Source organism: Tursiops truncatus, chromosome 4, assembly GCF_011762595.2.
Source record: "Tursiops truncatus isolate mTurTru1 chromosome 4, mTurTru1.mat.Y, whole genome shotgun sequence".
Taxonomy (NCBI): domain Eukaryota; kingdom Metazoa; phylum Chordata; class Mammalia; order Artiodactyla; family Delphinidae; genus Tursiops; species Tursiops truncatus.
Window position 1 is genome coordinate 89,728,299 of NC_047037.1, and position 15,623 is coordinate 89,743,921.

The 15,623-nt window shown below is 37.3% G+C and overlaps 1 protein-coding gene across 8 annotated transcripts in view; it reads right to left on the minus strand.

The window, feature by feature from the left end:
- Positions 1–15,623, minus strand: part of BBX (BBX high mobility group box domain containing) — a 282,397-nt gene that overhangs the window by 113,912 nt on the left and 152,862 nt on the right. The window contains exon 6 of one of the 8 annotated variants that reach the window (XM_073804265.1): positions 5,586–5,702. The exons of 6 other annotated variants lie outside the window; for them this stretch is intronic. In XM_073804265.1, the coding sequence (XP_073660366.1) occupies positions 5,586–5,627 (42 nt within the window). In that variant the 5' untranslated portion in view covers positions 5,628–5,702. Of the gene's footprint in view, positions 1–5,585; positions 5,703–13,438; positions 13,537–15,623 lie in introns of those variants that run through there. One more of the 8 variants, XM_019922893.3, reaches the window with a different exon arrangement.

The following is a 15,623-nucleotide window of genomic DNA, read 5'->3' on the forward strand; positions in this document are numbered from 1 at the left end:
CCACTTTACAGCTGAGTAAGAGGAGCCTCAGATTTACATAATTTTTCCAATGTCATCAAGGGGCAAAACAGGGACACAGCCTAAAGGCTCTGACTTTAATCCCAAAGCACGACTACTTTCTTCCACTTAACTGCATCACTGATTTTAGCTTTCAGTCAATACATTTATTTTGAGAGGAAAAGTAATCCATTTCATAAGCCTTTTAAAGCATTTTTTTAGTGCCTTAGCATTTACTTAGCTAGAGAATTCCCAAATTTCCAGTCATATTTCAAAATAGTCCTTTGTATGGGTTTAGACATACGACATACATTGGGGAAGGGAGGGAATCAGGGAACAAGGAAGCTTATGTATCTGTGACTCAGTGTACTTTGCTTCACTTTGCATTTTGTAAATATTGATGTTGCAGCTCCTAAAGTGCTCTCAGAAGTAGTTATGACTGATAGCCCACGAGTGCTGTGTCTTTCAAAACAAATATGCTTTACTGATGGAGAGCACGTGCATCTCCATCTAATTATTCTGAGAGGCAGGGTGGGACAAACAACATGATTTCTCAACTCAACTCAGCATTCTACGTTGAACACAATAGGCAGGTTACAGTTTAACACATACCATGAAAGCTTGTCATTTCCACGAGCAACACAACATGTAAGGGAAGGGCACTACAAATCTGCCATATAATCCTAGAGAAGCATAAGACTTCCTGTGGTTATTGCAAATATTTTTAAGTATAAACAAAAATTCAGAACATATTTATTACAAAAAGAGGTTTTTTACATATGTCCAAGTATTTACTGGATTTTAAAATATGTAATAATATATACAGTTTTAGAATAAAAGTAAGTTTGGGCAAGAATTTGAAAAAGAACCAACTGGAGTAAATAAAATATGCTTGCTCACTCCGATTTTAGGGAAAAAAATAAATAAAACCTGTTATTGTCTGATGTGTACCCAAAGTCACAAGCTAACAGAAAATATCAGGCACATTATTTATATCCTACTAAAGCATTTCTCAAACTGGAAGGTAAGCCTCATTGAGGAGTCACAGAATTCTGCTTGCAGCGCTATCCCAGCTGTCTGGATTCAGTGACTACCAAATCTGTTCCTGAGAGGTAGGCAAATTCCTCCTCAGCTCTTATGTTGCTCCTCTAGGGAGACCTCCTGATCCCAAATCAGCCTTTTAAGGACCTACTAATGCACTAGGATTAAGATAGATGACACTGATTATAAAAGATGAGTTGGACCAATAAAGGACTTGTTGTTGAGATAAGATCTATATAATAATGAAACAATTTAGGAACTAGATAGCACACAATAGAGTGCAATAGACATGGTCCAAATGATTAGGGAATATTTAGTACGCAATAATAAGACATTCTCGGCACCCAGATACTTGGCAATTATAACAGACATTGGAGAATTCAGACAATTCTCTTTATTCACTTTGATGATCTCAATTCGTCCCAGTGTTAACCCTTTAACTAAAGGCTAAACTTACCCACATCACTGAGGGCACTGCCAGGGGTGAACTACAGCTTCTGGGATTTCCCTGTCACTGCAAACTTTGCCAGCTCTCACCTGGCTTCTCTTACTCTGGGCACCAGCAAAAATAGCCCTTTGAAAAGATCCTGCAAACAACTATTCAGATCCTCATTGTCTTGTTATTTAAGACTGGGTTAGGGTCTGCACCTTTCCAAAGGATGAGGTAGCTGGAAGGAAGTCAGGTGGCTGGCTATTCCTGAAACCTCAGACTTGACTTAAGAAGAACTGGCTGGCACCTTATAGGGAAAAGTGATGCTTAAGGGAACACAGAACTGGAATTTTGTTGGCATTCACACAGAAACTGGTCAGTGATGATCTGAGACAGGTATAAAGTATAGTAATATTTTCATGCTTCTCATATTCATTTTTCTCTTGCTTGTAGAGTTTTTGCATCGAGAGAAGATGGGAACTATGGAACCAGTAATAGTAGCAGATTCAGAGTAAGGAGGCCCAGCATCTAGTCCTGGTTTTCACCTCACAAAAAGAGAAAGATGCAAAACCAGACCCAAATCAAGGACAAAATTAGTAATTGATTAAGTAGGAAAACTGTGGAAGGTCTTCAAGCATGAGAACCTTGGTCTAGATGACCTTGAAGACCCATTATTACCATTCTCTGCTATGATTTTTGCCTCGATGTCTCCAGCTGAGACCAGGCCGCACTGCAGAGTCCCCCCTCTCCTGTATATAGGCCTTCCTTCCCCTCTCTCATCTCCTACCAGGAAGATAAAAGACACAATAAATCAGCTTTCACAGCCCCTCACACAGCATTTACACTGGTGACAATTCACCTGTAGGTAGGTCTTTAAAAAATACAATAGCTGTTTTGTATATTTCTTCCCACATTGCTTTTCTCACAGTCTATGCCAACCCCTTCTACCATTAATTAACACTGGATTCTATAATTTGAAAATTGAATACAATTCTGAATTTTGTATATCTTCATTAAGTTGGTTTTAATTACTGACATTTTAAACATTTTCCATGTGCTTCTTAGAATTCCATATTAAGGAAAAATAACTCTTCCAACTTTTAAATAAGACTTCCCAACATCTTTTTAGAGAGTGTATAGGAAGCATTTTTTTCCCTTAAAAGAAAAAGTCAATTTCTAATAGCTTCAAATCAAGGCCATGGAGGCCCCTAGTAACTTTTTTTTTACTTTATTAATAATTGAGTTTATGCTTTTTTATGGAGATGTTAAACTCTCAAAGACCAGGAGATTCAGATTGCTAACAGGTTGGTTAGGATTAAATCACCTTTGCCCTACTTTTGCATTTATTAAGAATCACATAAGCCTGGAGAATCTGGAGCAAAACTCTGCCTATGACACTGGAAAATTTGAACACCACAATATGCAGCTCAGACAGGTAATAAATGTGGCTAAATCTGAGACTTTAAATCCTGGGTCTCTTCACATCAATCCAAATCATTCATGTGCCAAGAGGGGAACGAGCTGGAACACTGAAGAGCTCCCTGGTGATGGAAAGATTAATGGGGAATTATAGGTACCTAATACATGAACAGTAGACAAAGGGGGCTGTCCTTCACCACTGAAAGTGCTAAATTATTAACTGTGACAAGCCCAGGCAACCACTGTCACTATTCTTTCAACACCTAACTTCCAGACAGTTTAAAATGTTTACTTTTCTACCTAAAAATTACCACAGGTTTATAGTAATAGAAATCTAGTCATCATATATCCATTTAAATGTTATACCTAATATTTAGGATTTACAAAGTCAAAAAGAATGCTGTGTAATAGAAACAATAATAAACACTTCCATTTCAGACATTTACTTTCAATTTAGTTAACTACATTTTTATTGTAAATAAGGAAAGACTTGTAATTTAAAACTGAAAATAGAATTTTCATGTGCACAAAGTATGTCTTTTATCATTTTCTTTCTGGACTTAATCATGCATCAGGACACTATTCTAACTACAATCATTAGTTCATTTAATCCTCAAAACAACTCTATGAAGTAGGAAGCCTAATTATCCACATTTTACAGATAAAGCAGCTGAGGCCCAGACGGAAACTTGCCCAGGCTAACAGCCAGGAAACTGGTACAATGGACACCAGGATTCAGACTCAAGTGGTCCAGCTGCCATACTACACTGCTGTTCAATACTTCTTGTCCGTACATGGATGGCTCTAGAAGCATTTGGGAAAATGATAAACTCTGCAGTTGTCGCCATGCATTTCTTAAAATGGGATTAAACTAAAAAGGTTCCTATTGAGTCCTCTGAAGATCAAGAGGGCCTCGGAAGTAAAACACGTGATGATTACCTTTGTCAGCTTTAACCGGTGATTTTCTATTTCAAGTGACATGCACCCATGTACTGCTAAAGTGACTGAGTACAGTTTAACTTCCCTGTAATTAGCATTATGAGCCTGCACCACAATTAAATCATTGCCTTACCTCAGTAGTTTATAAGAGTTGTATTATTAAATATCCTTGAGTTCACTGAATGATTTTTATATAAGAAGTGAATATTAACAGACAGACTCCAGATAAATATTTTGTTGGGTGACTTTCCCCTCCCGCCAACTCTTTGGCTGATTAGTTAAGTATTTCATAACTAAAACTTGCTTTACTTAGTATTCCCCAAAAATCCTGGAGTCCATATGTTATAACAACTTTCAAAAATTCTGAGATTCATCTAAGAGGTATCTCTGCTACCAAACAGTTATATGGATCCCTAAATCCTAATTTCTCCTCTGCTACTACAAACCTCACACCCTGGGTAGGATAAAGCAAAGTATGTGGGAGGTGCAACAGGTGCAAGAGCTATAACTACTTCATTCATAAATGTGACAGTATCTGAACCACAACCACTATCGAACTTTGGGAATTCTGTAACTGTAATTCTCAAGTCCTGTCTGGAATGCTCCCTAAACATACTGCAGTCAGAAATTACTGGCCAGGTACCTATCATCAAAAAAGATGAAATTCTTTTAAACACATTAAAAACGGAACAGGGCTTCCCTGGTGGCGCAGAGGTTGGGAGTCCGCCTGCCGATGCAGGGGACACGGGTTCGTGCCCTGGTCCGGGAAGATCCCATGTGCTGCGGAGCAGCTGGGCCCGTGAGCCATGGCCGCTGGGCCTGTGTGTCCGGAGCCTGTGCTCCGCAACGGGAGAGGCCACAACAGTGAGAGGCCCGCGTACCACAAAAAAAAAAAGGGAACAGGGGTGGGGGGAAGAATGGTTATTCTTATATAAAAATTGGACTCTACTACTGCTAAAATGGAGAGAGGCAAACCAGAAGATTTCTCATGGTTGTTTCTAGACACTGGATTCTACGAGGTATAAATTTGGGTTGGCTAATAAAACTGCACATTAGAACTGAAAGGGACCTTAGAAATCACAGACCAACCCCATCAATTTAAAGATCTGTAAACGTAAGTTCACAAAAAGTTGGGTTTAAAATTAAATCTTCTTATTCTCTGAGTTGGTATAAAGTTTGGTCCCTTTTGAGCAAATTATTATCATTATTATTAGGGTATTTTGGTTTGTTGTTTACTGAATTACAAACCTGAGATTGCTTTAAAGTTGTATTATTAGTAAGACAAATGAGAAAACCGCCATTTAAAAGATTCAGAATTGCCAGGTTTATTTACAATCAAATAATAGAAAGAACTCTTTCTTTCTCTTCCTCCACTTTCAGCCTATGAAATGAACTGGATCAATACAGGAAAAGCTTCTAAAGGGCAATTTTATTCTATTATCCTAATGAAAGAAATCACTGCAGAATGGAACAGCCAAGAAATGATCTGTTTGAGAAACTTACAATTCTCCAGGTTCCTTGCTATTTGAAAGAATAAAATATCTCAAAGAAAAAGTACATACCAACAAAAAAACCTAGTGGCCGCAAAATGTAGGAGAGCAAAAACCTGCACTGAGAGTTAACTGAAAATCAATCAATAAAGACAAAAATCAGGAAAGTTGAATGAAGGATTCCATGGTTTGGGGGACTTTTGCCCAAAACACAATATTAGTCAAAATGCTCTAGGACACAGGGAGTATTTCTGTAAGGCATTACTTACAGCAGATAGCAAGCAATCAGAAAAGTGGAAATCAGGATCCATTACTCATGGCAGGACAACCTGCATTATCCTCTTACAGATGCATCACTGGCGAGAGTGGATGAAGAAAAATGAAGGCTGAGAAAGAAAGGAAATGGTGTTTCTTTTACACGTAATTTTCAGCAAACTTTGATGAGTTTCAATCCTGGATGAGTTTTCCTCCCTCTCCTTCCTTCAATTTCTTTTAGAAAAATCATCTTGGTTAGGTTGTTCAAGTGTGACTTTGCAACTAGCCTAATGTGGACCCAAATTACCACCTTCAACATTCCTTGTAGCAAGCACCTGATTAAATACCCTCTGGTTAAGCGGATCGAGGTAGCTTTACGCCAGTTCCAGAAACAAGAACCTGTCAAGCTGACAAATCAGGATCTTCACCCTTTCGGATACTGTCTCCTGTCAGGACGGTTTCCTATTTCTTAAAACTTGCTTCTCCACTTTGGTAGCCTCCTAGCAATCTATATAAGGGCCTGGCTCCTAAAGCACGTAAATTCTTATTTTCCATTCTCCTTTTTCTCTGAAGATTACACCGTTGACCTGATCTGGCAGGAAGTTATCTGGAAGCCATTTGCAGTGACCCTACCACAGAATTAGAACTGCATTTCTACCAGAGCCAATTTTAATTTCTAAAATGCCTAAATCAGTTGCGGGTGTTTTAAAACGACTCATAAAAAAGGATCACCACTACTGTGGTACTGCTTCCCCCCGCCGCCCCACCCTTTGTCCATAGTCAGAAAAAAAGATTAAAGGCAGGAAGTAGCCTAACTATCAACAAGCAGTTTTCCTTTGAAGACAGATAACAAGATACTGCAGTTAAAAGTATATCTGTAATTGCAAAGTTACTCTTCTTGAACAAATTCCAAGTACAATATCTGCCTTTGATCTTTGAAAAGCATTTTTCTCACTTTTCATAGCTGACACTGATAGTTCAGTTAGGCACCCCTGCTCCCAAATATGGGAAAAATATTCCCTGAAATTCAATCATGTGAGTTATTAGCTTTTAGCCGTCAGCCTAGAAGTAGCTGCTTATGCTCTGCCACAGCTGCTACCTGGGAGAGTTCTGCCTGCTCTGACGATATGAGGACTTGTCATAGTAACGGCATCCACCTGACCACCTGTGTGATGTCGGACTGTCCTGGAGAGTCATTCAGCATCTCCTTGGACAGGGACCTTTATCTCAGTAGAACATAATTACAACTACGAGAAAAAAGTTTGAGGACCTTAAACCTAAACCCTGTTTAAAATGAAATCCATTCTCAACCTTCATTTTCTATTTCAGCAAAAGTCTGATGGCAATATGTGGTTTCAATAATGAAGCAAGTCTATTTTAAAACAATAAAAATATTCCTAGTGTCTCTATGGTCCATTTTAAACAATTAGGGGAGATAAATACCATAGCATTGTACCATTTATTCAAAAATATTTTCTTAACTTCAACAGCTATTGGTTGTGGATCTCGTAATATAAGGAGGAAACAAGAGACATTAACATGGTAAAATTATGGGGTTAAGCTCTTATCTTTGGTAATTAATAACCCTTAAAGCTCAATTAGTAGAGAGAAACACTAGTATCTAACTGAACGCTAAGAAAGATTTGTAATCCTAGGTCAAAATCCCCCATTACAACAATAGGATTTTTTCAGGCAATGAGAAAAAGAACACCTTCCATGGAAAAGAGCTATGCTTTTAAAGTTCACACACGCGCACACACATGTACACACACATACACACATACACATATACATACACTCCCAAAGTGTAGAGCTGATATATTGATAGATACCAGAGAACTGCTATCTAAACTTGGATAGTAAAGTATTCCATGCTTTCATAAAATATGATTTTGATTGAACATGACCCCAAAAGCCAAATCTAACTTTTGAGACTTTGAAAGTAGCATTAACCACCTAAGCATGTGAACACACAGTGACTCACAGTATCTGCAAGTAACATGCTAGGTAGCAGAATTAAGGAACGATAATCATCATGTCACTCTGTCAGCATCAGGCAAATGTTGTCATTAATAAATCCTTACAATACCCTAGCAAAATAGCCATTTTCTTTTCCCTGAAAAAGAAAACTTTGCCTCCCATCCTTACGAAATGGCAGTGATTTTACAGATATATAGGGAACACACACAAAAAAGCATACATTTCTAAAATGTACAGCTCCAGAGCGCATCAAACCCTGAATCCCACCATCTTTGTGAAATACAAATAAAACACTAAATAGGAAGAAAACTCTCAACAAGAAAGGGCATAGAAATTAGGTAATCAAGAAATTAAAAAACAAACAAACAAACAAAAAACCCACCTCTCCTTAAATGCATTTAGAGCAACATTTATACCCCCATGATTCTAATTTAGAAGAAAACAATCTGTAGAAGTGTATCTATACATAGAAAAGACACTGGAAGGATAAACATCAAAATGTTGTGTTCACAATGGATATGGAGTAGTATATGCATTGAGGGTGATTTCCATTTTTGACTTCATGCTTTTCAGTGTTTTCGACATGTATTATAAACAAAAAAGAAAGCCAATAAGGTGTTTTAAAATCAGATATTTTAAATGTAATTTAATAGAGAACAAAGTAGCAGGCTTCTGAGGTACCAAATCAATAAGCTGCAGTGGAAAGTCATTTTCTCTTTCTGATTCTGCCTGCGACCATGTGACATCTTTTCACACGTGCTCAAAATTAACTGCTTCACTACATAATGACTGCAACTACAGCAAATGGACCTTTTTGTCTGTAATTCAATTACTGTAGAAGGTTTTATAGTTAGAATATTAAGACGTGAAGCATGCATTTGACTACATACAGAGAAATATAGCAGACTCTCAACATATCATATGCTAATTAAGAGTGAATTTAAAAATTCCATTGTCTATTTATCCCAGAGGCCTCCTAGCTTATTAACCACCGCTGTGGGTCTAGTGGGAGAGTAGAGACGTTGTTCTGCCTCATTTCCAGGTAATGGAAGTGATTTCCATACTGTGATCAAACGCCAGAGTTGGTTTGCTAGAATGTGTTCCCTGGGCCCTGCAGTATTTTATTCACACAGCTACCGCGACTTTATCACCTTGGATAGAAATTTTCATGTCTTCCACACTTGACTGAAGCATACTGACTACAAAGAATGCATCCAGTAAATGACAGACAAAAGAACAAACCGTCCTAGAAATAACTAAACTTGCAGACAAATGTCAGAAATGGCTCAAGAAATCATAGTGAATCATCTGGAATCTCAGTAACATAAAACACTGAAAGAAAGCTAGTAAATGTTCCTTCCTTATGAGAGGTTCCTAGCAACTTAAGGCTTCTTTCCTTCCTTCAACCCCCTGCTCACCCCCCATCCATGTTCCTAACATCTTCAAGAATTTATTCAACATCTGCTTTTAAAAAGAGAGGGACAAAATTAGTTTTTTTCTGTAGTACGATTATAAAGCTTGATTTTTCTCCTCACTAACTACAAATTATCTTTTGGATTTCATTACACTGTGCTGTTATGAAGAATGCTGAACATGTGTCATTTTATTTTACATTGGATTACGTGATCAGTAGCTGCTGAGAACATGCTTTAGGTGTAGCTATAGGTGCAGCCTCCTCTATGATCTAGATTGACTTTTATAGCCCACAGGTGTTAGATTTGGGGAATTTATATCTACAGCATCCCCGCTGTTAGTTTTACTCTGAAGACTGGGAGATAAAAGTTTACCCTCAGTTAAGCAGCTGAGTAAAAGTATCCACAAGATAATTTAACTTAATAAAATAGTAAGTGTAGAAACCTCCAGAATTTCTACAGGATTATAGTACCATCCACCTTATTCTTTATATATGTGGCATGCATCCTCTGAGTCCGAAGAGGAGAAACTTCCAATTACTTATATGGTTCTGCTCAACTTACAGGAATATCCTTTACTCTAAATCAGCATTTCTTAGTGAGGATACTTTTGGCATTTTGTGTGGGACAGGTCTTTACTAGGCAAGACTGTTTTCACTCCCTGCTGAGTCAACACACATCTTAGCTCCTTTCCCATCCTTTCATCCCCCTCCTCAATCTCAGGTAGTAACATGCCCCAATCGCTGAGAAAAATAATGTCCCACAACTTTCCAAACACTCCCGAGGTGAGGGGCTGGAGGGAGTACTATGATCAGCACCCCCCCGTCCCCCCCCCCCGCCAGTTGAGAATCACTGCTCTAAATAAACCCTATATATAAAAATTCACAAAGATAATTTAAACTCCCTAAAAAATCAAGCTTCATAGGGCTCTCCCCACATGAAGAGCCCATGAATGACTGCATTCACTAACACCTCCATCACCCCAACCTCACCCCTTCCATTTTCAGGAATATGCAAGGCTCACCTACACTATATTCTTAAGGCATCCTTGGTCAGCTTGAATATTTTCTATGAACCTCTGACCATTAACCCTTATGTCATAAAACTTCTATGTCAGTTAATATTTCCACATCTATCTGTGTTGATTACATATGAGATATATAAATTGATTTAACCTTGTCAAAACAGGTTTCTAAAGCATTATTTATTCGCGCCACAATCATGCTTCCTCTAGTCAGTTATTTGAAGAGCGACAAAGACCCAACTTGTTCAATTAATGAAATTAATTCGTTTCGGAATTGTAAATCTCTACTTTTTTTTCATTGTCAGAACTGAATAATCACTTACATAGAAGTTGAAACATGAGTGCCTGCCTTATTTACATGTGCAGCAGCTCCTATAGGACCCGTCAACAGCTTAGATGCCTTTTAAAAACTGGTATAGCAAGACCTGGTACTTCAATAGAATCACAAATGGTCTCCTATAAACATGAGATAAATAGTGGTTTTAGTGGTTTCTGACTGAAAACCCAGCCTCCTTCAGGTGCAGCAAGTCCTCACGTTTTCGTAATTTGGCTCTGTCGCCAGAGTCAGGCCAATCAACATTCTCATTTTACTTGGAAACCACTCCCCCCTTGCTTTTTGCATGTCTACCACCACTTGTACTCCTTGGCTTCTGGGATCCTATTTGGATTTCACGATCTTTTGCCTTGGGAACAGACACTCCTTGAGATAAATGAGGTAAATGAGTCTGCTCAGGGTTAGCTCTAGTTAAAACAGGGAAGCCAGATGTGTTCATTTATGCCACCCTTCAACTCTGCTCTGCAAACAACTTTTCTACACTTCCCTCAGAACCAAACAGTCCCATGTGGCCAATGAGCAAGTCTGGCTTCTTCAGCCCTCTATCATCCAAAAATAGGACTCGCTTATCAGTGATGGCATTCTGGGCACAGTAACACTTATGGGCTCAGCAGGAAGCATTTGAAATCTTAAATTACGCTCTGCTTTACACTTGTTCCTCCCAGCCTTCCTTGATCCCTGGGACTCAAATCGGACTTTCTTACTGGTGCTATTCATTGCTACCAGACTTTCTGCTTTAAATGCCTGCCCTGAATCAAAGCCCAGAAAATTCCATGAGCCTAAATTTAGGGTAATATACATTAAATTATTACCATGGTCTATAAATTCCAAACAAGTTAAAAATTATGTATCTTTGTATCATCTTCACAAAATATTTCCTAGGTAGCGTAACTCTAATCTATATTGAGAACTTTACAATGTCCAGTATCGCATTCAGTAAGAAAATCTGATGATACCGATATCAATTTTAAAGAAGCCACTTAGATTTCTAGTCTTTTTTTTTTTTTTTTTTTTTTAAACGAAGCCCTTAAATACAACTTTGAAAGAAATCCCAGACCATCCTGCCTAATTCCACTTTGGCTACATCTAGTGCTTCATGTGGTTTGGCAGAAAGGTTAACAGTGTGGACTCTTGTTTTTTCCTGGATTCATAAACCTCGATCAACAAATAATTAACTGTGTTACCTGGAGCAAGTAACCTAACCTCTTTGTGCCTTAGCATCCTCATCTATACAAAGGGGAACAACAGTCCTACCACATTGTGAGGGTTAAACCAATTTCTTTATATATATATATATATATATATATATAAATAATATATGAACTGCTTAGAGTACTGCCTTGCTTATAGTAAGTGTATATGTATGAACCTTGCAAAGAGTAAGTGTATATGAGAGTTTGCTATTATTATCATCGTTATGATCAGTCACGGAATATAAGCATTCAAATCAACTTGAAATAAACTATAATTAACAACTACTAATCATTAACCTCATATAGTCAAAAAAGTAACAAATTCATTCAACACTGAGAACTTATAAACAGATGCCACAACTTATAAACAGATGCTATGCTAAGCTGACCCACGCTGCTTTAATCTAGTGCTCTTATCAGTAAATATTACAAGTAAAGGAATACTTCTGCATTTCAAAATTCTATGGGTAGAAAAAACTGGGGGAAAACCAAAATATAAACAGTGGGAGATTAGTTTAAAAGGAACAACATGAAAATCCTTTTCTTGGCATGAAGAGATATTTGAGATAAACTGTTAAATGAAAAAAATAAGGAACAGGTTCATGAGACATAAGAAGATTAAAATTTCTCTTTTATAAAAATACGACATAATAAATATGCTTATATATGCATAGACAAAAAAAAGAAGCCTGGGAGAATGAACACTGAATTGTTCACACTATTATCTCTATATAACAGGATTGAGTTTTTCTAATTTTTGTTAAGTTTTTAATAAATAAAAATAATTCAAAAACCGTAAATAAGAAAACACCGGGGTGTACTGTAAGCTTTCATAAAGAATAAGCTTTTAAAAATACTAATTGGCTAAACAGAGATTAGCCAAATCATTCATAAATTTGTATACACTATGCAGAATAAGATTATTAGCATATTAATAATTAACTATTTGAAAGCTTAACTCAAATAGCAAAAATCTTCCATAGAATCAGGCCAGTGCTTCTTACAACCTTATCTTAAAAGGAACTTTGGAACCACACCAAATATAAAATTTATATCTGTTATAAGCACAATGTCTTGTATGTGGCAGAAAACATACATTATTTTCTAATTGATGGCCTAATAGAGGACTAGTTTTTTTCTAGGCTTGCTGTTTTTTTAATAAAATTAAGAAAAAAATGGTTAGGAAAGCAGGCTTCCCCATGTTATTAATACAGGTTACCAACATCATGTGTTTGAAAACATGTCAGGGATGTTGTAGAAACTTTCCTTACAATGAGTGGGCGATACGACAAAATCACTGATAAAAACTTTTCACTTTAGGATTATTTTAAAGTTCATATAAGTCCAGATACTCACGAACACCCAACCTTCAAAGAAAGACATTTTCTGTTTCAATGATACCCTTTAGTCAGGAATGCTGCAGGGCCAATTCTAAACCCAAATATAAAGTGCCACCTAGTGGATATTTTTATAAAGTTTCTCTGCTTACACTTCAGTGTTATGAAGTAATCTTTAGAAAAGCTACTTTGGGTGGTCAAAAGGTACAAACTTCCAGTTATAAAATAAATAAGTCCTGGGGATAAATGTACAGCATGGTAACTATAGTTAATAATACTAAATTCCATATTTGAAAGTTTCTAAGCGAGAAGGTCTTAAAAGTTCTCATCACAAGAAAAAAAAATTTCTAACTATGTGTGGCGATGAATGTTAACTAGACTTATTGTGATAATAAGCATTTTACTACATATACATACACACACTTATATATTGAATCATGTTGTACACCTGAAACTAATATAATACTGTATCTCAATAAAAATAGACAGCTACTCTATATGAGGAAACAGCCATCCCTTACAGCATTTCCTCACCAATTAGTAATCTGAGCTGGTGGATAACATATAACTTTTTTTAAAAAACACACCTCTGACTGATAATATTGATTTTATATCTCAAGTTGAACCTCTGCCACCATCACAGAGAATAAAAAAGGGCCCAGTTATCTTCTAAGTGTTCCAGGACCTGTAACGACAGCATACATAAGCTAGAAAGGAGATCCAATTTAACATCCTTTTATCATTCACTTCAGTTGATAACAATAAAATATTAGCATCATTATATGAGGACAGTAATTACTATTACATCTGCTCTACACTATACGAAAACAAATTCACTTGGTCTAAATACACTATATCTGGTATTTAGAAATCAGCAGGGTTTCCAGCAAAGCCTTTGTACAAGCTGCAAAGGCCCTGGTTTACCATTAGAGGTGGCAGAAACACAAGTTATGACCAATTAAAATGAAATTAATGAAAAGAATTAAAGTGATATAAACACATAATTGAGGTAAAGTAGAAGGCTGAGGAACCTAAGTGTTCATAGTTTTAGTATGTGATAATTCAGATAACAGTTTAGGGGTAGACTTAAACAGATGAATTCCATATCTATCTAAATTTTCCTAGTTATAGATGCAATATTTTGCCTTTGGAAGCAGTCTCTATAAATATTTTTAAAAGCTTCTAATTATCTAGATATTTTCAGACTCCCACATTGTAAAACAGAAATGACTAACTTATTTGGAGAGCATCACACTCACTGATGAAAAGTTTTGACTCAGAAAAGAGTTGTTCACAAGTTGTATCTGACATCTTTAGGAAAATTTTGCATGTTTTACTACTGTTCCCGGGTGTCATATTTAATTTATAGTATAATTTCTGTTTAAGGAACTACTCTTCTAAAAATGAGATGCTTCCTTTTATAGAATTGACAGGGACTGCAAATCCAAAATCCAATCCTTGGAGGTCACTGTGTCCTCCAATTTACAGATGAGGAAAAAACAAGATCCACAGGGGTCAAAGGTTAGATCAAGTTCACCAAATAACTTAGTGGCAGAGTGAAAATACAGGTCTCTTAATCACAAAATTAGAACCCTTTACACTATCTCACACTGCCTTTTTATTCTTCCTCAAACAGAAATGGAATGTTTCCATTAAATTCTTCTTAAAGTACTACAGTTTCACTTTTAATCTAAAAGGTCCACATGGGGACCTCCCTGGCGGCGCAGTGGTTAAGAATCAACCTGCCAATGCAAGGGACACGGGTTCGATCCCTGGTCTGGGAAGATCCCACATGCCACGGAACAACTAAGCCCGTGCACCACAACTACTGAGCCTGCGCTCTAGAGCCTACGAGCCACAACTACTGAAGCCCGGGCGCCTAGAGCCCGTGCTCCGCAACAGGAGAAGCCACTGAAACGAGAAGCCTGCATACTACAACCAAGACTAGCCCCCACTCGCCACAATTAGAGAAAGCCCGCGCACAGCAACAAAGACCCAACGCAGCCAAAAATAAATAAAAATTAAATCTTAAAAATAAACAAATAATAAAATTTAAAAACTAAAATAAAAGGTCCACATGGTAAATGCTGCCCAGATGTGCATGAAGGGCAAATAGGAGTGTTAGAGCTGTGAGTTTCTTCATGATCATCAAAGAAAATATAGCGGGATGGGTGCAAAGCAGCTTCTGTGGAGAAATTTACATCAGTGATTTTGAAGAGGGGACCAAGAGACCAGGGAGCAGACCCAGCAGTTATTAAAGTGGGAACCGTTATTGTTTACTGAGAGGGTAGAAGGAGCTGCCTCTCTGCCTCTGCTCCCCACTGGCATGGTCCTTAAACTTTCAACAGCTGGGGAGATACCATTTCCTCAACAGGTGCTCAAAAAGTGATAGTTGAGAAACAGAAGTCCGCAGGGTAAACAGAAGTGCACAGGCTAACTTATATTACTTAAGAAAAGCTCTGATTTCCCTCAAAACTGCTATTTTTTTACCTCTCATACCTCAAAAAGTAAGTATATACACACCACACATTCTTTCAGCTCTGAATCAGTTGCAGTTTCCAGGGTCTGAAACTTTTATCTGTGGTCTTCCTGTCAGATTTGGAGAAAGTGACACTTCTCTTTAACTTCTAATCTACAGTTAAAAGTGTCCTTTTTGTTACTACTTTAATGTTTATTCCTTAGTACTCATAGGGCCATATTCCTGACACAGTAAATACACACTAAGTGAAAGTCTGGGGAAAAAAAACAACAACAACAAAAAACACGTGGATT